This window comes from Ctenopharyngodon idella, chromosome 17 (genome assembly GCF_019924925.1).
Source record: "Ctenopharyngodon idella isolate HZGC_01 chromosome 17, HZGC01, whole genome shotgun sequence".
NCBI lineage: Eukaryota > Metazoa > Chordata > Actinopteri > Cypriniformes > Xenocyprididae > Ctenopharyngodon > Ctenopharyngodon idella.
Window position 1 is genome coordinate 17,408,709 of NC_067236.1, and position 27,235 is coordinate 17,435,943.

Here is a 27,235-nt window from a genome sequence, read left to right on the forward strand (position 1 = left end):
GATGTGCTGGTTTCGGCCTCATCACCCTTTGCAGTCATGACCTGCGATTCAACAGCTACCTGTTAATGCACTCATATTCACGTAAAGTAGCCTTGTTGACAAATGTGGATGAGTAAAGGCAAAACGCACAAGATATAGTACCTTTAATGCCCTTTGATGGTGATATCACTTCTTTATAGCAGAAACAACTGCTGCAGAAAAAGTTAGCTGCCATGCAAAATGTAATGTGTAATTGCATTACTCACCCCAAATGTATTGGAGTAAAAAGTACATTTACTTGTTAAAAAATTTAGTCAAGTAGAGAGTAAAAGTTGCTAATATCTTTGATACTCAGTACAACTACAAAGTAGCCAAAAAGATACTTAAGTACAGTAACTAATTACATTTACTCAAATACTTTACACCTCTGGATATGAAAGGCCTACATTTTTCTTTCCAACCGAATCTCTGAAATACATCACATTACAGCATTAAAATGTTTCATGTTGACTTTAATGTCTGTAATATCAGATCCGGTTCTGGAACCGGGTTGGTTTGGGCACTAGAATGCTACCATGACCTAACACATACATTTTCAGACTCGCCACAGCATTATGTAAAGTCCATGATGATAATGATAATAATGGCAGTAGGACTGAAAATGTTATTTTCAGTTTGTTTGTTTTCAAGCTAGTTTCTTTTGGTTGTTTTGTCTGAATGTGTAGATGATCATTCTGATCTTTATGAATCCTGTCAGTGGAATGCTAACTCTCCTGGACGGAGGATGGGGCTCCTTTTGTGCTCTAACTCTCTTCATGTCTTTCTGTCTTTCTTTTCCCAATTCCTTTCTCTCTCTCTTCCTCATTCCCTCTCATTCCGTCTCTCTCTCTATATCTGTAGGTGCAGTCACGATGCAGCAGCAAGGAGAACATCCTGAGAGCAAGTGGGTGACCGATCGTGCATTATCAGTGATGTTTGTGCAAGTGCGTTTGAGAGCATGAGTAAATTCTCACTCTTTGTCTCAGGTCACAGTGCAGTGGACATCACGAAGGTAGCTCGGAGACACCGCATGTCCCCGTTTCCCCTCACTTCTATGGACAAGGCCTTCATCACTGTGCTAGAGATGACACCTGTCCTGGGTACTGAAATCATCAACTACAGAGGTGAGCAATTTGTTTGCGCAAACCGACCCTAAACTAGACCAAATTCCTGATCACACAAAGTTAAACCATATGAGCGAATATATTCACAAATTAGGAGTATTTATAAAGTGATCAATCTTGGTGAGATATTGGTGAACGCGAACAGGTGGGACAAAAATGCGATTAAATCAAATATGAAATCTGTGCATTAGGACTTGCAGTGATAATTCAGCCTAATAGACCCGCAACTGTCATTAATATTAATCAAACGACAATATTAACAAGAAAGAGTCTGCTCTTGGCTGAATAACTTTAGTAGCTGTTATGAGTCCTCTATAATCAGACATGATTTAGAGGACTCATAAGTGTGTGTGTGTGTGTGTGTATACATATCTTAAATTATGTTTACTATAAAATAAAGGGATATGTTCTCTACCATATTTGTTTATTGTTTCATTAAAATTGGTATTGAGAAACATGATATGTGACCCTGGACCACAAAACCAGTCATAAGTCGCACTGGTATATTTGCAGCAATAGCCAACAATACATTGTATGGGTCAAAATTATCGATTTTTCTTTTATGCCAAAAATCATTAGGATATTAAGTAAAGAATCATGTTCCATGAAGATATTTTGTAAATTTCCTACCGTAAATATATCAAAAATGTATTTTTGTGAGTGGATATGCATTGCTAAGGACTTTAAAGGTGATTTTCTCAGTATTTAGATTTTTTTTTTTTTTTTTGCACCCTCAGATTCCAGATTTTCAAATATTGTCCTATCCTAACAAACCAGAGATAAATGGAAAGCTTATTTATTCAGCTTTTATGTATAAACCTTTGTGACCCTTATGACTGGTTTTGTGGTCCAGGGTCACATATTTTACTAGTATTATTATTAACTACTGGCATTTTACAAACGTATCGTTAAAAAAAAAAGGTCAAAACTATTTCTGTGTTTTATGTCGTTCTCTGAAAAAAAACAAAAAATGTTTGATTGTCTTATAATTTGTTCAACAACCAGTAAAAATTAACGGAACAGAATTAAAAAACAACAATGGATCATTGCAGTATGGTGTTTCAGACTCTGCATGGAGTTCACAAGGATGAATTGTTTCATTTAAAAAATGGGTTACGCTTTATTTTAAGGTGATGTAGTTACATTGTACTTGCTCAAATAAGTACTGAGTAATATATTAATTAACTTCATGTACTTACTATAGAGTTACTGGTAGGGTTTGGTGTAGGGTTAGTTACTTTTAATTATGCATAATTTACTGTTATTACTATAGTAAGTACTTGTAATAATGTGTAACTACGTCACCTTAAAATAAAGTGTTACCAAAAAATGTTGTCACGCATATTTTAGTATTGAAAATTCAGACTCATTCAAATAATTGTTGTGGATAAGCCTTAAAGGGATAGTTCACCCAAAAACCAGCATTATTGTCATCATTTATTCACCCTTATGTTGTTACAAATCCATATGACTTTCTTTCTTCCATGGAACACACAGTAAGTTTTGAAGAATGTTCTTGCTACTCTTTTTTCATACAATGAATAAAACATCATAAAATACTCCATATGACTACTTTCCTTATGGTAAAGAGCATTTTGTTATAGAGACATTTTATGTTATGAATTGTTCTCCACGGAAGAAGGAAAGTCAAATGGATTTTGAAAGACGCAAGGATGAATGAACGATGAAAGAATTTTCATTGTTTGTGGACTATCCTTTTAACATGTAGTACTGTCCCTCTTATGATACCAAACTGTGTTCTCATTGGCTGTTGGACTGTGGTGTATATAGGCCAGTAAGTGCTGAAGGCATATAGTCACCAAGCTTTTTGCTTTGCAGGCTTTCAGCTTTTGCTTTTTCATCTTTCCTGCCTGTAGCTCCTCATCTGTCACACATCTGTTCCTCTTTCTTTCACCCCATCATCTCTCCATCTTTCCAGCTTTAATCTTGTCACTTGTTCCATCCGCCGTCCTTGTTGTTTTTTAACTCGCTGACCTTCTTTGAAGCTTTGATGCCATCATCTGAAGACAGATCCAGTGGTCAGTTTCCACACAAATCCAACCGCAAAGGCCTTCTTTCTGAATTTCGGAACAACTCTGGAAGATTTTCAGTCGCTCAAAGTTACTCAATTCACATGAACATCCGGAGCGGTCCAGTCCCACAGGCTAGATTGCATCCCATAGTGTTTTTTTTTGTGTGTTTACTTTATGGTCAGTGCACCAAAAGCTGTTTAGTTTAGCCCATGCTGTTCTTTTTGATGGCACTTCTTTGATTTTTCATGGCCATCACTAACACAGAGCAGCCACCCTTGCATGTGGATGTGAAATGTGCCACCAAGACACAGGCTGTGAGCTGGGCATAATTTCGGTCCATGTGTTGGGGGATAGTGGGATTGCCCATGTGGTAGTGTAATGTGCCCAATGCGTCTGGCAGGGCCCAATGCAGGTGACTTGGCCCCTCCAGCACGAAAAGGCATCTGGCGCCAGAGTGGCTCAAGTTGGCGGAAAATTCCTCTCTGCACTGGCGACGAAGCAAAGGCAGAGAGGAGAGCCCTGGCCAGTGTCGCCCACGCCCCAAAGTTTTGCACAGGTCAGTGAGCACCTTACCCAGCACCTTCATGTCCGGCGCACACCTTCGAGCATGCCTGATGCTCATCCGGCCCCAGTAATGTGTGGAATAGTCATCCATTCCTCAGTGCCATTTCACCTCCAGACCAGCAGGGGGCAATTGAGAGTTATTTGCAACCGCAGATGAGAGGGTCGAAAAAGAAACTCATGTGAAGGACTGATCTGAGTGTGGCTGAATCACAATTTGCTTACTTTTGCATACTTGTATGCAAAGTATAGTACAAAAATTTTAGCCTTTGATTGTATACTTTTAAAGGGGTCATGAACTGTGTTGTTTTATTGTTTTTAATGTTTCCTAGGGTGCACTTATAATGTTCGTATGCTTTTTACATCATAAATTGTCATAATTTAGAAATAAAAGGCATTTCCTACCCTGATTTTAGCCCTCTTATTTGAACGCTCTGTTTTAAGGGGCGTGTCTGCTGTGACACTTCAGTGTAAATGCCCACTGCTGTGATTGGCTAACATCTTTGCCTATGAAATGGCTAAGTATTACTCTCTCGAAAACTTTTAGCACGGTTTTACTATTATAGCTCTCAAGGATAACTCATCATGTAAAGTGCTGATTATAGCATTACATTTAGATCGTGGCTTGAAAGTTTGCAGTGATGAGCATTGTAGCCGATCACAGACATGTTGTTGAGCGCATGAAAGCAGTGATCTCGTCATTGCAACTCAATTTCTGCACACTAACGAACACTTTCATCATAACCAACAGTGCAAACTTGATGTAACTAAGAGATTCGTTGAATAATCAATAATCAAGTTTTTGCTTGATTCCAGAACTCAGTCACTGATAAACTCGCGCTGTTTGATTGACAGCTCCAGCGATTGTAAAGGGAGCGTTCTTTGATCGCTTTCTATATACAATTTAATCACCATTTGACTGTTTAGTCACATGTTTGATTCACTGACACATAGACAAAGAACATCTGACTGTACATGAATCATTACATATCAGATCAGGCATTAGTATTAACACAGTTACATGTTGTTGTATTACTGTTGAGTCCATATCGTAAAAGTCTGTTTGCAAAGCCTGCGCCAAAATGCGATTGATTTACCAGAGAATCCATAGTGAAATGTACCGAATACAAATAAATAATGCTCAACTAAGACATTCACATTGTTAAAAATAAATAGCATTAGGATCCATTGAAAGGTAATGTTATTTTTAGTCCTGTATCGCTCATCTATCCTTGTCATCTCAATAACACGCCGGTGGGCGGGGCTAATGTTGCAATGATGAAGTAGCCGTTGATTTCTTCTGTGGAGGCGGGGTTAAGTCGTTTGCTGGGCCTGGTGTCAATAAAAGCTTTTATTGGACTAACAAGGAAGTTTTCAGTTCTGAAACTTACAGAATATTCTTATAGTACGATGACCTCCTATGTATCAAAAGCTCAAGGAAACGTTGATTTCTCAATTCATGACCCCTTTACGTATGAAGTAGGCCATTACAAAATTGTGACAAAAATCGTGTCTTGATGTTACATCAGTGAATCATCACAAACAAATCCACTTGCATTGCATGGAATGATCCATCTTATCAGAAATAGTTTGCCATTTCAGTACCTTTTGACATACTTTTTTAAATGTGACGCTATTACGGACAATATCGAATTGGGATTCAGCTCATGAGAGACAAGTGGTTCACTGGAATCTTTTTGTTTTCCTTTAGCTTGTTCCATTGATTTGGATATGGCATGGTTGTCATGAATAGTCAACGGAATCATGTTCCATGTTTGGTTGTATCTGTTTGGTTTATCCATAGAGAATGGCCTAGTTTGGAAGAGCTTTGTTGTCATTTTGCATTCTAGATCATTTGCCTATGACTGCTGCTTTGGAAGCCAGTGAACTCATCAATCGTGATCCGTGACGCAAGGGTTAGAGATGTGACCAACAGTAAAAATAAAAACAAATTAAACATTCAATACACAAGCTTTTCCGACATCACCTCTTTTCACAAAACCCACTATAGCACCTCAAACATTGTGCCTTCAATCTACAGTATCAGTAACTGTGTGTAGAGCTTCACTGTTTCCTGACAGATAAAAGTGATTGATTTTCAGCTCAGTGCGAGCACAAGGAGGGCAAGTCCAGATCAGCGTAAATAGAGGAAATATCCTCACCCAGCCAAGTAATGTCACTCATAAATTTTTGAAATGCGTTGTTCATACAACAAGATGGGTGTAAGTTATGAGCGGCTGTCTGTTTTAAAACCTCTTTCTGTCACCTCGGTTAATAAAATAAATTTAAAATGTATAAATGGTCTCAGCCTTGGAGAAGATTGGCCATTTAGAGTATGCTGAGGTGAGACTGTCTGTTCTGCTGGATTTTGATGTATTGATGTCTGATGCACCAATATAAATTACCAATAACCAATAGGTTTGCAGATATTGCTGTATACATCTATGTTGACTAGGGATGCACCGATACCATTTTTCAAGGACTGAGTACGAGTACCGATACTTTTTTTCTAGTACTCACCGATACCGATGCCTATATATTTATTAATTTCTCTCTCTCTCTCTCTCTCTCTCTATTTTTATTTATTTAATTTTTTTTTGGTGATGTTGCAGTTTTCCAAGCACAACACAGTGAGACTAATGAATGTAGGACAGCTTCTTTATTATTACTCTAATGAAAAAAGTAATAATTTTTATGTGCTTGTCTCAAACTTAAAGAACAAAAATTTCACAGTGTCCAATAACCTTCAAAGGGCATAATTACCAATATATATAATTGTTGTTATATAAAAAGAAATTTACAAATTACAAACAATACAACAAATACTATAGAGATAAAAATTAAATAAACTTGTTTTTCAGATACAGTAGGTTTATTTACCATGTATACATTTATTTAACATATTTTGTTGTTTTATTAACATTAATGACAAATATAGGCTACGGTCCCTTTAAGACCGAATCCATGGATACTGACGCACATCCTGTTTTCACCCAAATGTTTACGTCCACTTAAGCCATAACCGACTGTATTTACATGAGATACTCCACACGATGGACATTTTGACAACTGTGTGCATTTGACCATTCAGGCGCGAGGAGAACTGATCGCGCGCTGTGAGAAATGGAAAACATATATATTAATTGTCAAATTTTCATATATTTTTGACAATAATGTTTTCAATTCTATTTGTAATATATGTTATTTATGTTTAAAATCTATTACAAAACACTGTCCTCAATACAGCACTTTAGAGAACAACCAAGTTTTTCCCAAAAATGTTTGTTTATTTGGTTCGAAGTTACAAAAAGTTTATTAGGTGTCATTAACAAGCTGATTAGTATTATAACCTGTTATTTTTTATGTTTATAAGTTTAAAGTTAATCGAGTCAAAGATAACTTAAAGATTAAATGGCCATTAAAATCAGTTTTAGGAGCACTGTTTTAGTGTTCACTTCAAGACGACAGCATTTGGTATAGACTTCAGGCTTACATGTGGTCTCTTTACGGGCCTGTGCTCGGCTGTGTTGAGTTGATCTGGGCTTGTTGTATTGTAGCTGCAGGGAATCGTTGCAGTTTCACGGTGACTGGGTTGTCAGGGCTCTGTGATGCGCGCTTGAGTACTCATCTCTGTGTGTAGATAACACCGTACCCATCTGTTTGATCTCCCAATCCAGACACGCGCTATATTTAGAGCCTCGTCAGATGTGCTGTTTTAGAGAAATAAGTCTTTTCTAATCAGCCTCCAACCGAGGAGAGGCCTCATTAGCATCAGCTCGCTCTCCCTCTCTCATTCTCGTGCTTTATCTCTACAAGAGCGCCTTTGCACTCTCATTCTTTCTTTTTCTCTCTCTCTATTCTCTCTCTCTCTTGCTTTCCTTCTGGCTCTCCCCGATTCTTTATTCCTTCCCCTCTTTCTCTCTCTCTCTGTCTGTCATCTCTTTTTTCTCTTCTTCTTTTCATGTGTGGGAGGGCGCTTGTTGCTCCCCCAAGAGATCTCAGGCTTTGTGTGTGAGTGTAAGTGTGTGTGTTTGGTGTTCAGAGGAAATGGCACATCTGTGTTTCAGGGCACCCTCTCATCCACCTTTCCTACATCTTCATTTAGGCTATATGTGAATTCCTCTGCTTTCATATGAAAGTATGAAATGTGTGAAATTCGACCACTGACAAAGTTCTTTATAAATAGTATAAATACATTATTGTACATAGCCTACTACAACTACTACTAAACAGCGCTTAAAATGGCTGACTCCCTGATCAGTGAACTAGGGAGATAATTAAGACCCTTCCCCTCTTGTAATGCCCGTTCAAAAACAAAAAACATCTTCTAGATAATGAAAATAACTTTTTCAAATTAAATTTCTTTTAAATAATCAAAATAACTTTTGTGGGTTATGCTAGCTACAGATATGCAGAGCTAGCAGTTTTATCAGATAGCAGTATGCTAAGCTAGCCAGCTTATTGACTAGCTGAATAGTTAATATCCTCATTGACTGGCGTTATGCTAAGTTAGTATGCTAACTGGTTAGCTTGATTCACTGATATGATGGCTGATTCCTCAATTAAAGGAACTTTTTAGTCAGGATGATTTGAAGAGGGATAAAAAACAATAAATATCTACTTTTAAAGGATAGATTATTATTTTTCCCCTCACATTTTCAAGGGTTAAGGATGTTATTACACTAAAGTGTTCAGTTTCACTATTATGGGTTATCTTTTTGTAGCAGTGCTAGCTAATAAATACTACAAATGATGGTGTATAATTTGTGCCAGTGTGTGTGTGCAAGGTTAGCAGGCTTGTCAATTAGCGGTATGTTTGTCAATTATCAGTATGCCATACTAATTTGCTAACCTGTTAGCTTGCAGGCTACCAGAATAAACATGTTTAACTGACAGTTAATAAAATACATTATTTTTCTTATTAACCTTTTGAGCGGCACAGTCCCACATATGGGATTTTTATTTCTGTGCTCCTGAGAGTACGGTCCCACATATGGGATTTAGAATGACGTCACATAACTGCCAGATTCAAACTGTGCTTTCACGCTTTGGCTGCGAGACGGAGGCGCTCAGCGCTTGTCATATTTCACAGCTATGCAGTGTTTTCAGCCACATAATGTTTTTTTTAGGGTTTCAGACATGTAAATACACATAAGCACCAGTAAAACAATACATTTAGAGTTTATAAATCAGTGGAAGCAGCAATAATAATCCATTCAAATATAATTTGCCAGCATTTATTCATATCAGACACACATATAGTAACTATAAAGTTTACTCTATTATTCTTCCAGTTCACCAGCCACTTACTTGCATGTATTTCGTGAGAAACTGATGAATTCACCTGCTGTAAATCCGACTGACAGGACTCTGAACTGCGGAGCAAACTAAGATGGTGGCGCCCATCTCGCATTATAGATCAAGATAAAGATTATTTATAAAGGTTTTAAAACACACACACTTACACATATTTGAGAATATCAGATAGTTGATGACATGGTAAGCAAGTTTGTGAATATTAAAAAAAAAAAAAAAAAAAGGAAAAACAAAATAATAGCGAAACATCTGTCACACAGTGTTATTGTGGCTGCGGTGTGTTACGTGACAAGCATGACGCATCGCCAAGGAAACAATAAGGGCAAACTTTCCAAAATAACGGTCGCCTTAAAAAAAAAAACTCACTCTAGGGGGTCAGCTAGAATATTTTAAACTCACGCTTGAAAGGGTTAAATTAGTTTAGAGTGTACATCATAATATGCACTGTCCTTGTTTTTACATCCCTCTGTTCATGTTGTCTGGCTGCATGTCTGCATTTGCGTCCTCATGTAGCTTTTGCTGGCCTCTAATCTAGGCACATTTTCCCTTTCTGACTTTTATGAGGAAGTTAACTTTCTTTGTGTTGTATTCATGATTGTATGAGTTCATCAGAATTTTTTCTTTGTTTGTAGATGGAATGGGTCGAGTTCTGGCTCAGGACGTCTATGCCAAAGACAACCTGCCTCCTTTCCCTGCGTCAGTTAAAGATGGCTATGCTGTTCGAGGTGATTACCCATTTAGATAACCTGCCTATAAACATACATTTGCACATTAAATCTTCAGGGTAGTTCACATTACCAAAACAAATTCCTGCAAACACGAAAAAACATTTTGAGAAAGTTTGTTCCAAGGTAATTTAATTCACTGATTTTATACCACCGTTAAATTTATATATGTAGAAGGTAGATACATCAACAAATCAAATCCATAGAAATCATTTCACACATATGATGTTTGCTGTTTGCTGTTCAAGAAACTGTTGCCAGTTTTCCGGTCCACCACCTTTTGGAACGGGTCCAAATTGGCACCTGCACTGTGCCGATGAAAAGGCGCAATTGACATATTCATTAGAATTTACGATTATTTCCCTTTTACCCTTAATACTTTATTATAATAAGCTTAATAAGATATAACAACCTTTTTACCATTAGAATCTCATTCACCAAACCTGTAAACCTTCTGAAATGAACTCAATGAGGTACTCTTTTTCAGCTGCTGATGGCCCTGGTGATCGCTTCATCATTGGGGAGTCTCAGGCTGGGGAGCAGGTGAGTTAAGCTAACACCAACTTGTTAGCTAAACTAGTCTTCTTTCACTGTTGTGCCATTAAACCCTGATGTGAACATGCTGAGTTTCTCTTCCTTACACATACACTGGAAATGCCTGCTTTTGCACTGGACCTTGTGTCTGCAGGAGGCTTATGTGCTCAGATGGCAAGAAAACTCAGAATCAGTGAGCGTGTTTAATGAGTGCATTACACAGAAAGATAGAGAGAGAGGGGGGGGGGAGATCCCCGTGGGCTATGTGCAGCAGAGTGCAGGCCAGTGCTCATGGCTGACGTCCATACAGTGCACTGTCTGGAGTGTGTGTTTGCATGTGTTTCATGGGTCATTTTGTTGTTTCTTATGATGCCATACAGATAACAATGTATGTTATTTTATGTGAATAATCCCAGTATCAGTAAATACAAAACATCTGTGTGTTGCCTTCACACCACAGCCTTCACACATGTATGTTTTTTTTGATACAGTGGTGAAGGGTCTTTTTCTGTTTGTAGCCCACTCTCACAGTTATGCCAGGCCAAGTGATGAGGGTGACGACAGGTGCTCCTATCCCATGTGGTGCAGACGCTGTAGTGCAAGTAGAAGACACAGAACTGCTACGAGAGTCTGAAGACGTAAGTGTCACACTCTCAACCACACACTCTTTTTAACTATTTTAATTCATATATAATATTTTAAATAAATGTAAATAGCAAATAACTTCTAATAAATAACTTGTAACTTACTCAAAATTAACCATATCTCTAAAAGAATAGCTTTTTAAAAAGAGTAAAAGTACTTTTATGAGTAATTTCTACCTTTAAAGGATGCTGCCCATTTTGTTAGTATTAACTACTTTAAGACAATTTTCATGGATTTTGTCCCGAAAGTGAAACATGCATACTTCAAGGTGTTTAAAGACAATAAAAAACTCAACCAAATATATTTAAAGGGTTAGTTCACCCAAAAATGAAATTTCTGTCATTAATTACTCACCCTCATGTCGTTCCACACCCGTAAGACCTTCGTTCATCTTCGGAACACAAATTAAGATATTTTTGATGAAATCCGAGATTTTTTTTTTATCCTCTATTGAAAGCAACGAAATTACCACATTCAAGGTCCAGAAAAGTAGTAAAAATAGTAAAAATTGTTAAAATAGTCCATGTGAGTACAGTGGTTCAACCTTAATATTATGAAGCGACGAGAATACTTTTTGTGCGCAAAAACAAAACAAAATAACGACTTTATTCAACAAATTCCTGCGTCAGCATCACACATGCATCGTGCTGCTCACATGACCAGAGCCGACCAATACTGAGCCGCCATTCGGACGTAAACACTGAAGCTCTGCAACGTAAATAGCTTAGCAGAATGACAGGGGAGAGACAAACTTGTCGTTATTTTTGTATTCTCGTCGCTTCATAATATTAAGGTTGAACGTCTGTACTCACATGGACTGTTTTAGCAATGTTTTTACTACTTTTCTGGACCTTGAATGTGGTAATTTCGTTGCTTTCAATAGAGGATAAAAAAAAAATCTCAGATTTCATCAAAATATCTTAATTTGTGTTCCGAAGATGAACGAAGGTCTTACGGGTGTGGAACGACATGAGGGTGAGTAATTAATGACAGAAATTTCATTTTTGGGTGAACTAACCCTTTAAAATACAGAAAACAACACAAGTAATCTACAACTATATAATTACAATAAATTATACAGCAGTATTTTTAAGGAAACTGCAATAGTATGTTTTGTGTTATGGTTTTAATATGGATAAAACAAAAAACACAACACACAAACACCCTTCTAAACAGTGTGTAGGAACTTTGATTATAAATGGATGTTCATTGTGTACAGGTGTCTTAGTCTGGTCGGTTATGAATTACAGGGTACAGAGGAGCTGGAGGTGAGGATCCTGGTTCAGGCCCGTCCAGGACAGGATATCAGGTGAGTGGGACTGTAGTTTGCTTCCTCAAAAAAAGAGACTTTTTTTTAAACTAAACTCGATTTTTACTGTTTTTCCATCTTAACTCGTTCCCCGCCAGCTTTTTTTGAAAGTTGAACTGATTTTTAACTTGAGTTTTTAGAACGGCAACAGGCAAAATTAATCAAGAGTCAGATGTGCATTTTTTGACCACAATGTGGCGCCATCTCAACTTTTTGAGTACCTTCAGGGCATGGTACCAATGACACTTTCCGAGTTCCTATCAATATGACAATGCGTTCATAAAATAGAGCATTTTACAACAAAATTTTTAAAAAATGACTGCCGCCCAAAATGGCTGATATGGGAAAATTGGGTATTTTTCGACTCTGTATACTCATGTACTGTATACTGTAAATTCGTTTGTGTGTTTTTTGAGAGTGGTTGGGTTCATCAAAAATTAATTAAATTCATTTTTACCTTTTAACCTTTGGTGCTTTGCCCATAATAACAGTTTTCTGTCTATATATATATTTAAAATGTAATTTATGTCTGATGGCAAAGCTGAATTTTCAGCATCATTACTCCAGTCTTCAGTGTCACATGACCCTTCATAAATCATTCTAATATGCTGATTTGCTGCTCAAGAAACATTTCTTATGATCAGTGTTTAAACGGTTGTACAGCTTAATATTTCGGTGGAAACTGTTTTGTTTTGTTTTTTTGTTTTTTTTCTCCAGGATCAGCTTGATGTAAATATTCTTAATCTGGCTCCAGTTCATAACATAAACTGGTATTATAAAGGCTGATGTTAGTCTGTTCTCTTGCTTGTGTCACACACAGGCCTATAGGTCATGATATCAAGCGTGGAGAGTGTGTGTTAGCTAAGGGCACTCACATGGGTCCATCTGAGATCGGCCTCTTGGCCACTGTAGGAGTCACAGAGGTGGAGGTGCAGAAATTCCCAGTTGTAGCAGTAATGTCCACCGGCAATGAGGTAGGGCTTGCTTGTGTCTGTTGCTTTGTTATACTCTGTTTTGCTCATTGTAATTTAAATCGTGTTTCAACGTGTTTATATAAACTTGTATGTGCAGTTGTTAAACCCTGAGGATGACCTCCACCCAGGCAAGATCAGGGACAGTAACCGATCCACACTGTTGGCCACCATTCAGGAGCACGGCTATCCCACCATCAACCTCGGCATCGTCGGAGACAAGTCAGCATCCCTCCCTTACCGCCCACACACACACACACACAGACACAGACTCACAGTCAGCTTTGCACATGTCTAAATCTTTCCAACCTCAGCACTCCTTTGAAACTCCAGCTCATATATTAGAATCGATACAGATTCATACAACGTCTCAGCAGAATTTACTGAACGACAGCACTTCCTGCAGTCCTCTGAAGTATTTTTTCCACCATTATTTGTATTCACATACGTATACTGTAAAGATGTATACAAAGACATGTATAAGTAGCAACTACAAATAGGTTTACATTGATAGTATCAGTGATTACAGTGATTAAAAATTTAATTTGACTGAAGTATTTAATGCATTTAGTATAAATATAGAATATAACAAGGTATTGTGTATTTCGAAATGTATTGTTTGTTGCTTTATGTAATTCTGCTGACATATCCAATGAAGTCTATCCAAAAAGAGGAAAAGTAAGGACAGTAGAAGAACAGGTGTCATATTTATTTATTTTTCAGTTGAAGTATTGGAGGTTAAATATTGATATGTGATTTAATTATATATTATAACATTATAAAGTTCAAAGGTTGGATTCAGTAAGATTTTTTAAAAATCTTATGCTCACCAAGGCTGCATTTGTTTGATCAAAAATACAGTAAAAACAGTAACATTGTGAAATATTATTGACATTTAAAATAACTATTTTTTTATTTGAATATATTTTAAAATGTAATTCATTCCTGCGATGACAAAGCAGCCATTACTCCTATTTTCAGTGTCACATGATCCCTCAGAAATCATTTTAATGTTAATTTATCAATACTGAAAATGGTTGTGCTGCTTAATATTTTTGTGGAAACTGTGATACATGCTTTTATTTTTCAGGATTCTTATATGAATCGAATTTCAAAAGAACAACATTTATTTGAATCTTTTGTAACAATGTAAAAAAGATTCAAATAAATTTTTTGCAACAATGTAAAAGTCTTTACTGTCACTTTTGATCAATTAAATGTGTCCTTGATGAATAAAAATATTAAATTCAGGATATTTCTTGCATTCAATTTGCCCTAGTAACAGTGAAACACCAGGTTCACACATACTCCATTTGCAGCGCAAGCAGCACGACTCGTGCTTTCACATATGATGCAACTGATAGGCGGCTATATGCCACAAACACAACATTTATTCGTTATTTTTATATTTCAAATCCAGAAGTTTGTTACTGAAAATGCTTTTTCAGCATTATAATTCTCTTTGTACACATTACAGTTATACAATATTTCATTGACGTATTCACGGATAAACAGTATCGGGGAAAATTACTTTTAAAAGTAATGCATTACAATATTGCGTTACTCCCTAAAAAAAAAGTAAGTAATTGCATTAGTTACTTTTAATGGAAAGTAATGCATTACATTACTTTTGCGTTACTTTTTCTCACCTGGGCTGGGCTTGCTTGTTTGTTTTTTTAATAACAACAAAAAAGTTCTAATTTTGGCAAATGTAAAGACCCTTTCACACCAAGAGTGAAATAAATAGGCTTCAGGCTGATTACAAATGTGATGTTTATTTAAAGTCATTTTTGCTTATTAGTATAGTTGAACTGGATCATCGAAGGTCAAAGACATTGGTTAATAAAGTGAGATTAAATACATAAAGTATATTTGTTTAATTTAGGGGGCTTTCACACTGGGCTCGTTTGCTGCGGGCCGAGCCTGGGCACGATTGTTCCTGGTGCCCCCCGCAGTGTTGGTTGGGTTTCACACTCAAATTGATTCTATCGAACCCTGGTGCGTTTGCATTCATCTTACGTCATCACAGACATGCACGGCGCATGATAGAAAACAGAATGCGGTCAGTAAATTGTGTTTTTTTTTTTTTTTATTAATTTGGTGCTATTATGTGCAGCAGCGTAAATGACACTTGGGTTTCCTGTATGTGCATCACATGTAGACCAGGGGTCTCAAACTCAAATTGGCTGGGGGACATTGCTGTGATTGACACCTCATAGGAGGGCCATTTTAACATTCAAGCACTAGAAAGAGCAAAATTTCAGAAAATTTACTTTCCTTTGCATTATTTCTCATTTACTTCAAATTTCATTACTAAAATATTTTTGCCATACTAAAAAATGTAAATAGCAGTGTCTCATTGTTACATACAGTATTCGTTTTTAATAGTTAGTGCAAATATTTTCCCTTACTTTATTTTAGCTTAAATAACATCAAAATCTTGCACTGAACAACACTGTACTAAACAAATGCAATCCCTGAACACATTTGTACACTATTCTATTTCTTTCCAGACAACTGGCAGCGCTTCTGCTCACACAGCTGAGCCACATTTGTCCAAGATGCCGTTTGAGCATCGGTAACGTTTATTGGTAGCATCGGACGTGTTTCGGTGGTTTAAATCGACGATCGTGACTTGCGCGAGTGCTTTTAGTGTAATTTAGGCAGGCACGCTTATAATAGAAGCGCGGTGCGGCGCGCTCGTTCCAGGCGTGCCTATGCCGCATCAAGATGAAGACATCTTGTTATTAGAGCGCAGTTCATGGTTGCATAGCAATGACAGACGCCACAGGAGCGAAAGCGCTTTGGAAAGGAGGAGAAAGCGGTTTGGCCGCTTTTGTGACGCAATATGTAAATGGCCCCTTAGAACGGCTACTTTTTCTTTGCATATCAGACAGGTAGAGTTTCCATTAAACTCCACGAAAAAATACTGCAAAAAAATACTACTCCATCTTTCTTGAAACTGTCTGTGTTCCTTATCCACTTTCCTTTTCGGTTTGGAAAAGAACATATTTCATTCACACTTTTTAGCCAAACAACAAATAAACTACGAAAGCCCTGAACCAGCTCTCATCAAATCTGCCTGCGCACTTTTTTTTATTTATTTATTTTTTTTTTTTATAGAATCATGTCATTCTTTTGAATATGGAATATGGTATGAGACAAGTAGAGAATAATAATAATTTAGCGGACCGGATTATGTTTTATTTTTGAGATCAGTTGCGGGCCGGGTGGAGGGGGAAGGGGGGCCGTAAATGGCCCGCGGGTCGGCAGTTTGAGACCACTGATGTAGACGGTTTTCCGCTGCTTGCAAACAGACTATTTTGAGGAGACAACTGATTACCATTAATTTGCCGCTCTGATTGCACTCGCAAAGCGCGAATACACTGCAGGCTCACTCCTGCTCGAATCCAAGGTAAATCATCAGCACTATCATCTCTTACATGTGTTTTATTAAAGTAAATATATTATAATCAGCTAAAACGCATGCGCAGGTTACTTTACTTCCTGCGCAAGTGCGCACCCTAGTCCGTGTTGCTTTCATATTCACGTGAACCGTGGCACAGTCCGAGTGCAACCGAACTCAGACTACCTCCTTCAGGTAGTCTCGGGTTCGGTACTCTGGTGTGCACCCGAGTCTGCATGACAGCTTTCACATTAGCGATTTTTCATGCGAACCGTGCCCCGTTTTGAACTAAACTGCCAGTGTGAAAGCCCCCTTAATATATTTAAGTATTGCAGGTTTGTGCAAAATTCTTAGATTGCATTTTACTGTTTTTATTCATTTTGAGGAATACTGACTTTTGCAAGTGAGATGAGTAAATGCTCACATTTAGTCTAGAAACACAATAAACATCATGTTTACACAATGCCTCGGCACTTACTCCCGATTTCCCTCAACATGGGGAAAGGAGAGCTGTCAGTCAATAAATGAGCTGTTAGTCAATAAACTTGTGTTACTTATTTGAAAAAGTAACTTAAATATTTTGTTGTAAATCTAAAAATAATAATAAATAATTTTACTAGTTACTTAAAAGTAATCAGATTATGTAACTCAAGTTACTTGTAATGCGGTACCCCCAACAATGCGTTCAAACGCACTAAATTTAAACAATCTATTATTCAATTCATTACTTTAAATCTTAAGTTGCTCAAGCAAGTGGCAAAACATTTAAACATACTTTTCTTATTAAAATCACAAACATTTTCAATTAAAACTTACAATTGACAAAACATGCCTTTTCTTTTGGATTTAAATCTTCATACAAGAAATGCGGGTCATAAAGAACTTTGTTTTTCCACCTCCATGAAGAGACAAGTGCCTTTCTCATCTAAATATGAGGTAAGGTGTAGTTTTCCTTGCTTAACCCTGAGCAAAAAGCCATATGTTGAATGTGAAACACAATAGAGCGTAATTATATGCGTTTATGATGAAATTACTACATTTTCGTGTCAATCCATGTTTACTTTTATGCGAACAATGCACTGTCACTTTAATTCAACGCGTCAGCAAAAATGGACTTGGTAAACGATCGCTCCTAAAATGCAATACCGGACCGCATCCGTGTGCAGTGTGAATGCTCTAATCTGTTAACATGGGCACGGAAAAAAAATAGGCAAATGGAGTATGTGTGAACCTGGATGTGGCAAAAAGAAAATGGAAGTCATTTGGCATGAACATGTTTTCTAACTCCCCTTTTTTCACTTTTTAAGTGAAAGTTCACCCAAAACTGAAAATTCTGTCATCATTTACTCACCCTCAAGTTGTTCCAAACCTGTATGAATTTCTTTGTTCTGCTGAACACAAAGGAAGATATTTGGAAGAATGTTTGTAACCAAACAGATCTCGACCCCCATTGACTATCATAGTAGAAAAAATACTATGGTAGTAAATGGGGGGGCGAGATCTGTTTAGTTACAAACATTCTTCCAAATATCTTTGTGTTCAGCAGAACAAAGAAATTTATACAGGTTTGGAACAACTTAAGGGTGAGTAAATGATGAAAGAATTTTCATTTTTGGTTGAACTATCACTTTATCTTCACCAATATGCCAGTAATGGATGTGGCGCAGAGAAAACGGGAGTCATTTGGCATGAACATGTTTTCTAACTCCCCCTGCAGCCCAGACGACCTGCTGAACGCCCTAAATGAGGGCATTAGCCGTGCTGATGTCATCATCACCTCTGGGGGCGTGTCCATGGGTGAGAAGGTCAGTTGATTGGAGTTGTCTGGAAGTGTATACAAGGTCACATGCTTGAAATGTCCGAGATTCTCAATAAAGGAATGCGGCCTCACAGATCAATCTGCTTCATGTCAAAGAGAGGATTCCATTGGTTTACCCAAAGGCCATGAGATCTCGGATCAAAACACTTTAAGAGCTCATGCCGCAGGTCACCGTGTGCTTTACTGCCATCTAGTGTTACTGCTTGTTTTTTTGTCACAAAGCAACACTTGTTAATCTGACCTTTTATTTTGGGTCTTTGCCCAGGCAGCAGTGCACTGACCGCCTCTTGCTCTTGATTTTCCACCCTATTAATTAGAGCTCTTTAATTACCCAATGTTTCACTTCACCAGGCAGGGATAGATGTGTTGTACTACATGCGAGGAGAAACACAAACACTCTCACACACCACTAACGTCTCTGTTTTCTTGTTTTTTTTTGTTTTTTTTTTCTACAGGACTACCTGAAGCAGGTGCTGGATATAGACCTCCATGCCCAGATCCACTTCGGTCGAGTGTTTATGAAGCCAGGGTGAGTCAGAGAAGCAGTGTTAGTCATCCAGAGCTAGACTTGGGTAAAGTCTGGACGGGGCGGCACTGACGTGAGGGGAGGCATTTGTTTGTTCTCTGGGATAAAACTAACTCTAAAAAAAACTCTTTTAGTGGTTTAGTGCCATGACCTCCAAGATTTTGGCAAAGCTGAAATATTGATAAGAACCAGTGCATCCCGACTCCCAAAAGTTGCGAAGCATCCCGCCAAACATTTTTCTTCAGTTCTTGCCATTTTTGTGTGAAATATGCACCAGATGGTTTTTGAACATACATGTAGGCATGTAATCTGATTCAAAGACAAAGCAAAGTAAACCGAAAAAGGCACAAGTGTTATACAAGTGTTACTTTAGTATTATTTATATAGTATTACAGTTTTTATTGATGTTACATTTGCTTTTATTTTTGTTTTTTCGGTTTTTATTTTACTTTGTTTTAGTCATTTTGATATGTGCTTTTGTCATTTTATTAGTTTTATACAAATATATATTTATTATTTTATTTTATTTCTATTTAGCTTGGATTTTTTGTTTCAGTTGTAGTTTTAGTAATATTGGTACTTCATCTTAAACTTATTTTATTTCAGATAAATAAAATAGTCAATTTCTAATTTTTGTTTAAGTTTTTCCTCCAATGTTAGTTTTATTTTATTTTATTTTATTTATTTCAGCTTAAAAGCACAATGTGTAAGATTTTTGGATTAAAATATCCAAAAACCACTAGAACAATGTTATGTATTTTGTTGACTTGTGTTCTTACATTATGCCAGATATTTCCAACATTGTTTAAATCCAGAGAAATCAGCAGTTTTAACCAGTGTAACGGCCTGTGTCATCGCATCACCTGTCAATGACGTCATATCCGCCTTACCCCCGATTTCCGGTTTTACTTCCATAGAAACCATGGAAACTCTAAAGACGCTTTAATATATTATGTGTTTTATTAGACAGGTGAGCAGCTGTTTGGACACATTCATCGACAGAAAACTAATCATTGTTATATAGCTTGTTTTGAATAAGCGACCTCTAGCGGCGAAACTTACATACTGTGCCTTTAATGACAGTTTTAGTTAACAATAACAATGGTTCATATTAAATAAAGTGTAACATCATCATTCTAGCTTTTTATTACATGGCTCTCTAGTCTAGAATACTTGATTCTAATTGGTCGTTTATGGCATTCAGCTCATTTTAGGTTGATATTACTATAACTGATGACTGAGATGCAAGATGATGCCAGTGCCGTTAGTATGAAACAAAAGAGCGTTAGTTTCAGTGTGAAATGATAGATATGAAAGTGGTGGCAGGTTCAGTTAACCACATGAGCAGACAACAGAAAATATTAGGAAACATCTGATTGCTGAATGCCAGTCAGAATTAAGAGTTTCACAGAGCCGTGTAATGATTTGTGATGATAACCAACTGACTGTACATTTTCCCTTGACATATTAAGTTTGATTAGGGAATCTGTTTTAAAAAAATGATTTTGGTTGTTCCTGGAATGCAGAATATTGATGCTTTATTCTGTTTCTGTTTCAGTTTGCCTACTACGTTTGCCACCTTAGACATTGACGGTGCCAGAAAACTGATCTTCGCCCTTCCAGGTACAATTTGCTGTGTATTTGGCATGCGAACGAACAGAGACGTATTGACAGGAAGAATTGGAGCTATTTAGAATTTACACAAATGAGAACATGTACAAACACAAACCCAGGTGACTCAAGTTTCCTGTTTTTCCCACGTATGTATTGTACCTATTAGAATAATTTCCCTTATTCTAAGTTTATACATAAACCTACATATCTCTATAGTAGTCTCCAAACTAAATGGTCCATTCTCCATAAAATATAATCAGCCCACGGTTGCCCACTTATGTACCTTTCTACAAACCTGCATTTCCCTGCTTGCCCACTGGCCCGATCAGATTCCCCAGGCTTGCCCCCACCCCGAGCCCACTGTGCTCCCACCTTGTGCCTTCAGAAACCAGGTGGTCGAGGCAGTGGTGACAGTGGCGATTTCTATATTCCCCTTTAAAGGTAATTTCACCTACAGAGACACAGGGGCGACTCTTCTGGAGACTGTGCCCCTGAGTGACAGCGAGGCCAGCAGACTGCCTGTGCCTCCTCCCCCACGAGGAAGTAGGTGCACTTAATTCAGGAAATAAGCCCTGTCTTCAGCCCGCGCTCAGAAAACGGAAATGGACTTGAAATTTTGACACAAAACCCTAATTAACTGGTTTTCGAAATCAGAACAGGATTTAAGACAAAATCTCTTTTAGTGCACTTGGGCTCATTTGGGACCAGTATGATGTAATTATTACGGTCACAAGATAATAAAACACGAAAAAGCCTTGTCTAATCTAACAATCTCCAAAACACAATGAAATGAAACATAGGAAGTAATATTTTTGTTCTGATTTTCCAATGTGACGCTTTCTGTTCTGTTTTCTGAGAGAAGCTTTGTGTTTTTGCTTTTTTTTTTTTGCGTCCATGGCGCTCCATGTAGTTATTAGTTCTGTTGCAACCTCTCAAAGCCCTTCCGTTTGTGTACCGTGATGTGGCTTAGTGTCTTGAAATTGCTATTTGTCTGAAATAGTCCTGTCCTCCTTTTGCTTTCAATGCCCCTCTTCCCTTCTTGTTGATGTGGTGAAGGGCACCTCTGCACTCGACACATTCTTCTTCCTTGACTGATTTCAGTAGTGTGCTACACATTTGTTTTATCAGATAATCTTGGGTTGTTTTCATACTTTATTTGATTGCTTTGGTCTGAACCAGAGTTCAATTCCTTTCCCCTAGCCCCAGTATTTTTGGGCTCCAAAATGTACATGAACACAAATGTACATTTGCATCATCAACGTGAGTGCAGCTTTCACACCAACCAGACAAACTGAACTCTGACATCAAAAAGACTCTTTAAATGGGCAGTTGACCCAGAAATGAAGATTTTGTTATCATCTGCTCACCCTCATCACGTTACAAATTCATATTTTTCCATAAAAACACAAAAGAAGTGTAAAATCTTTATGCTGTGTTTTTTTTTTATTATTATTATTTATTCAAAGTATACAGAGAGAAAAAATACTTTTATTCAGTAATGATACATTGATTGATCACAAGTTGTACAAAATATTATAAACGCTGTTATTTTGAACTTTCTGTTAATCAAAGAATCCTGAAAAAGAAATGTATTACAGTTTCCACAAAAATATTACTTAGCACAACCATTTTCAACATTGTTTATAGAGAGAAATGTTACTTGAGCACCAAATCAGGGCTGCTGAAAACGTAGTTTTCCATCACAGGAATAAATTATATTTTAAAATGTATTAAAATAGAAAAACAGTCTTTTCCATACAATGATCAGTGGCTGTCAAGCTCCACAAACAAAACACCATCAAAAAGTACCACAAAAACTTGTCTGAAGTCAAGCGATAGTTTTGTAAGAGGAACTGACGGCAATTTAAAGGATTAGTTCACTTCAGAATTAAAATGTCCAGATAATTTACTCACCCCCATGTCATTCAAGATGTTTATGTCTTTCTTTTTTCAGTCAAAAAGAAATTAAGGTTTTTGAGCAAAACATTCCAGGATTTTTCTCCATATAGTGGACTTCAACAGGGACCAACAGGTTGAAGGTCCAAATTGCCGTTATTAAGGTTTTTGAGAAAAACTTTCCAGGATTTTTCTTCATATAATGGACTTCAATGGGGTTCAACCGGTGGCAGTTTCAGTGCAGCTTCAAAGGGCTCTACACAATCCCAGCAGAGAAATAAGGGTCTTATCTAGCGAAACGATCGGTTATTTTCTAAAAAAAATAAAATAAAAATGTATATACTTTTTAACCACAAATGCTCGTCTTGCACTAGCTCTGCGATGCACCACTCATCATGTAAACACATTGGAAAGGTCACGCGTGACGTAGGCGGAAGTGTCGACACAGTGTTTCAAAAGATTTAAACATCCAGGATACGCACACTAAAGGATCATTTTAAACAATAAACTAACACAAAGACATATACATATGTGTCATTCAACATACAGCAACTTTTGAACAGTCCTCCTTCTCCACACTTGTAAACACTGGATCCGTACTTCCGCCTACGTCACGCGTGACCTTTCCAACTGATAATGTAATGCGTGGTGCATCGCAGCGCTAGTGCGAGACAAGCATTTGTGGTTAAAAAGTATACCGATTGTTTCTCTAGATAAGACCCTTAAAATCCTTCAATGTTTTCCTCAAAAACCATAATTTTTTTTCGACTGAAGAAAGAAATACATAAACATCTTGGATGACATGGTGGTAAGTAAATTATCAGGAAATTTGAATTCTGAAGTGAACTAATCCTTTAAATTGTTGTCAGTTCCTCTTACAAAACTATCGCTTGACTTTTGACAACTTTTTGTGGTACTTTTATGGTGTTTTGTTGTTTGTGCAGCTTCACAGCCACTGATCATCGTATACTTGAATTGTATGGAAAAGAGCGGCGAGAACACTCTACGAAACGTCTCATTTCAATAAGTTCAAACAAGTTTGGAACAACATGAGGGTGAATAAATAATGACAGAATTTTCATTTTGGGGCTGAACTGTTGCTTTATAGACATCAGTGGTGCTTTATCAGGAGACAGAACTGATTTCCTATCTACTACAGATGATCCACAGTTTAAATTCTGTCACAGCCATAGTCTTCACCTCAACAGTCATCTCTCCTTTCTCTCTCAGGTAACCCAGTGTCAGCTGTTGTAACCTGTAACCTCTTTGTCATTCCTGCATTAAGAAAGATGCAGGGGATACTGGACCCACGGCCCACCATCATCAAAGCCAGGGTGAGCACAGCCACAAAAGCTCACGTTTTTGTTGTGTTTCTGTACGACTGGGATGTCATCAGTATGTGTCTTTTTCATGGCAGCTGTCCTGTGATGTAAAGTTGGACCCGCGTCCAGAATATCATCGCTGTATACTGACATGGCACCACCAGGAACCACTTCCCTGGGCACAGAGCACAGGTCTACATATTTAGTTATGTGTATATACACATACACATGTTATAACAGACTTATCTGTATGCTAAATAGAAATTTCCTCCTCTGCTTCTCAGGAAACCAAATGAGTAGTCGGCTAATGAGCATGCGCAGTGCCAACGGCCTTCTGATGTTGCCTCCGAAAACAGAGCAATACGTGGAGCTGCACAAAGGTGAAGTCGTGGACGTCATGGTCATAGGACGGCTATGATGTCATCTTAAGGGGACAGACCAAGTACAGAGCAAGAAAGTGGTGCATGTCCACATATCATTACTATTCTGTAATATGCAACGGCACAGCTAGTTTTTATTGATTTGAGAGAAGTTGATCCAGTATAATCAACATTTCGAACAGACGAAAATGTGAAATTTATGAAAATATGACTTCGAAGACATCATAGTATTTCAAAGACAGAAAATATTATACCTTTTAAAGTGATAATATATATATATATATGAAATATAAGAGATTTATTCTGTAATATATTGTTATAATTATTATGATTATTAATATAATGATGAATATTATCATATTAAGCAACTCTGTTCTCTTTCATTGCAATTGCTTTGTGTGTTCAATGCTAGAACTTATAGATAGCCGTAGCATTTTAATAGACAGCTGTTGGCGCCTGTCACACATACATCAGAAAGCTTATTTTCTCATCGGTAGAAAATGTGTCACTGAGGAATGAAAAGCGCTTAAAAATGACAGCGGGGAGCCCTTTGGGTCCCCGACAGGAGCTGGATCTTTTCATCTCTCCTCAAAGTGCACCAAGGTGACCCAGCTTCTTTCCCTTTAGTATTATATGCTCCATAAAGACTTCATTATGCTTCATAAAGGGTTTACAAAATCGCTTTGCTTGTCGTTTATCTTGTGAGTCGTGTTTATGTGCGCAGTGCCAAAAGCCAGGGCTGTGGGGGGGGGAGGTCTTGTGGTCATGACGCCGAAAAGCAGCGGGTGCCGCCGGGTATCACAGACTTTGTGCGGATCGTTTTCGGAAACGATGACTGATGAGGGTCTGTGTAAAGTCTGTGCTACTTCAGCGCACACAGAGGCATGTCCTGTGCTACAGGCTACCTCAGTCTGGAACATACTTCATAATAAACTGGCCCTCATAGCTCTGCCCTTATTACTCTCTATTTTACCCACTACCCTTACATTTAAACTCGCCCGGCCCAATCCTAGAGGCTGAGCTCCCTGGAAACTTTTGTTTGTTTAACTTCAAAGATGAAGACACAGCTTATTTAAGTGCTGACAGCCTTTTTAAACAAATTACATAAAATGTACAGTCAAAAAAATGCAAGAGTGATATTGTACAGACAAGTGACCAGCACTCCTGAGGAATATACTATGGTACTGAAAAGATATTGAAAAACTCTGTACTATAATATCATTTTCTGTAATACTGATCTAATGCGAGAATTAAAATTCTTGATCATTATGTAAAGACGTGGTTCAGTTTCTTTTTTTAAATAAACACTGAAAGCTGATTGAGTTCTCCATATCTGTCATTTATTTTCATGCATGTATGATCAATGTTTATTATTAAATATATATTTTTTTTAAACATGTACTTAATAAATATTAAACAATATTATGTATTATCAATGTTGGGTAAGTTACTCTAAAAAAAAAGTAATTAATTACTAGCTACTAATTACATCTTCAACAGTGTAATTATATTACCAATTACACTCTCTAAAAAATATTGAATTACTTATTACTAATTACTTTCTAAAACCCATATCAACCTCGACCAAGGATAGACACAAAACCGCACTTTTGATTTTCAAATAAACAATATACAATTGCATAAATTACTCTTGAACTGACCAAATTATTTAAAGGGAGAAGGTTACATTAAAAACATACATTTTAACATTACATTTTGATGTTAAATCCACTATTGTTTTACATAGAATTGTTCTATAGTCTATACATTATTTAATGCAATTACATCAGAAGTATTTTATATTTAGTAATTAATTACACCCAACATTGTATATTATTTAATTTTTTGATACCCTCTTGAAATATAAGCTATTTACTTTAAGCATTATTAAAGGCACATTATGTAAATTTTTGCCTCTAGAGGTCACTTATTCAAAACAAAGGTGTAGCTTGATGACGCCTTGATTTCGTGGAATCATGGGAGGTGTTGTCTTCACGTCTACAGCCGGTGGAAAAGAATCGGGATGGGACTCGGGCAGAAATCATGTTCATGGATGAGATTATTAACGTTACTGTAGTATAAAGCAGAGCAGGGCTGAGTAAGCAGAAACGAGGCCGCTGGAGCGATTGCTAAGGAGAGACGAGCGCGACACACGTCTCGAGAGCAGCAGAACTTTTATTATGCCACAGTCGCCGCTTCCACTTCTTCCGGTCAAGCGTATGTGAGGTAACGCAACGCTGTTTTATCATATTAGATACATCTGTGCATTGAAAGTTGTTATAGTGCTACTCTGCATTAGCTTACTGCAGTTGTTGCACACTGCAGTAAGCTAGATCGATATGGACATGGTACTTGCTGTAAATCAAGAAAACGAGATTTAAACAATAAGACTTACTGTGTTGAGCTATAGGCTATAACAATGATTAGTTATGTCGATGAATGTCTCCATCCAAACAGTTGCTCACCTCTCTAATAAAACACATATATTAAAACGTCTTTGGTGTTTCCATGGTTTCTACAAAATAAAATTGGAAATCGAGGGTAAGGCGGATATGATGTCATTGATAGGCAACGCATGGACACGGTCCGTGTCCTGGTTAAAACTGCTTATTTCTCTGGATTTAAACATTCTTGGAAACATTTGGGATAATGTAAGTACACAAGTCAACAAAATATATAACATTGTTTTAGTGGTTTTTGTATATTTTAATCCAAAAATCTTACATATTGTGCCTTTGAAGGTCGACGACACACTTCCCTAAGAGCATGCAAAAAGCAGCTTGTCAAGTTAGGAATACCAATTTGCTATACCATAAGTCTATGCTTAATTTTTTTAATTAACGTTTTGGATCTACAATATTAAAAGTGGTTAAAATCTAAAAAAGAGTACAAGCCTTAAAAATCCCAAACATTTAAATCGGTTCAATTGAAACTGACCGGTTTGTAGTCTACTCTGGATTCTCAAGGAAAACCACACCTGATTGGACGGTGGAGTTTAAGCATGGTGGATCTGGCCAATCAGAAGCGTCGTTTCAT

At 37.3% G+C, this 27,235-nt stretch overlaps 1 protein-coding gene across 12 annotated transcripts in view; it reads left to right on the forward strand.

Moving 5' to 3' along the window:
* The window catches only part of gphna (gephyrin a), a 97,576-nt gene extending 72,059 nt beyond the window's left edge, over positions 1-25,517 (forward strand). For 8 of the 12 annotated variants that reach the window (XM_051868352.1, XM_051868354.1, XM_051868353.1 and 5 more), the window contains 15 exons: positions 880-922; positions 1,005-1,142; positions 9,685-9,777; positions 10,265-10,320; positions 10,830-10,949; positions 12,207-12,265; positions 13,086-13,239; positions 13,337-13,458; positions 18,360-18,447; positions 18,917-18,990; positions 20,546-20,610; positions 21,043-21,144; positions 23,728-23,831; positions 23,915-24,011; positions 24,104-25,517. In XM_051868352.1, coding sequence (XP_051724312.1) covers positions 880-922; positions 1,005-1,142; positions 9,685-9,777; positions 10,265-10,320; positions 10,830-10,949; positions 12,207-12,265; positions 13,086-13,239; positions 13,337-13,458; positions 18,360-18,447; positions 18,917-18,990; positions 20,546-20,610; positions 21,043-21,144; positions 23,728-23,831; positions 23,915-24,011; positions 24,104-24,237 — 1,449 coding nt within the window. In that variant the 3' untranslated portion in view covers positions 24,238-25,517. The remainder of the gene's footprint in view (positions 1-879; positions 923-1,004; positions 1,143-9,684; positions 9,778-10,264; positions 10,321-10,829; positions 10,950-12,206; positions 12,266-13,085; positions 13,240-13,336; positions 13,459-18,359; positions 18,448-18,916; positions 18,991-20,545; positions 20,611-21,042; positions 21,145-23,727; positions 23,832-23,914; positions 24,012-24,103) is intronic. The other 4 variants (XM_051868355.1, XM_051868361.1, XM_051868360.1 and 1 more) reach the window with 1 other exon arrangement.
* The last annotated feature ends 1,718 nt before the right edge of the window (positions 25,518-27,235 follow it).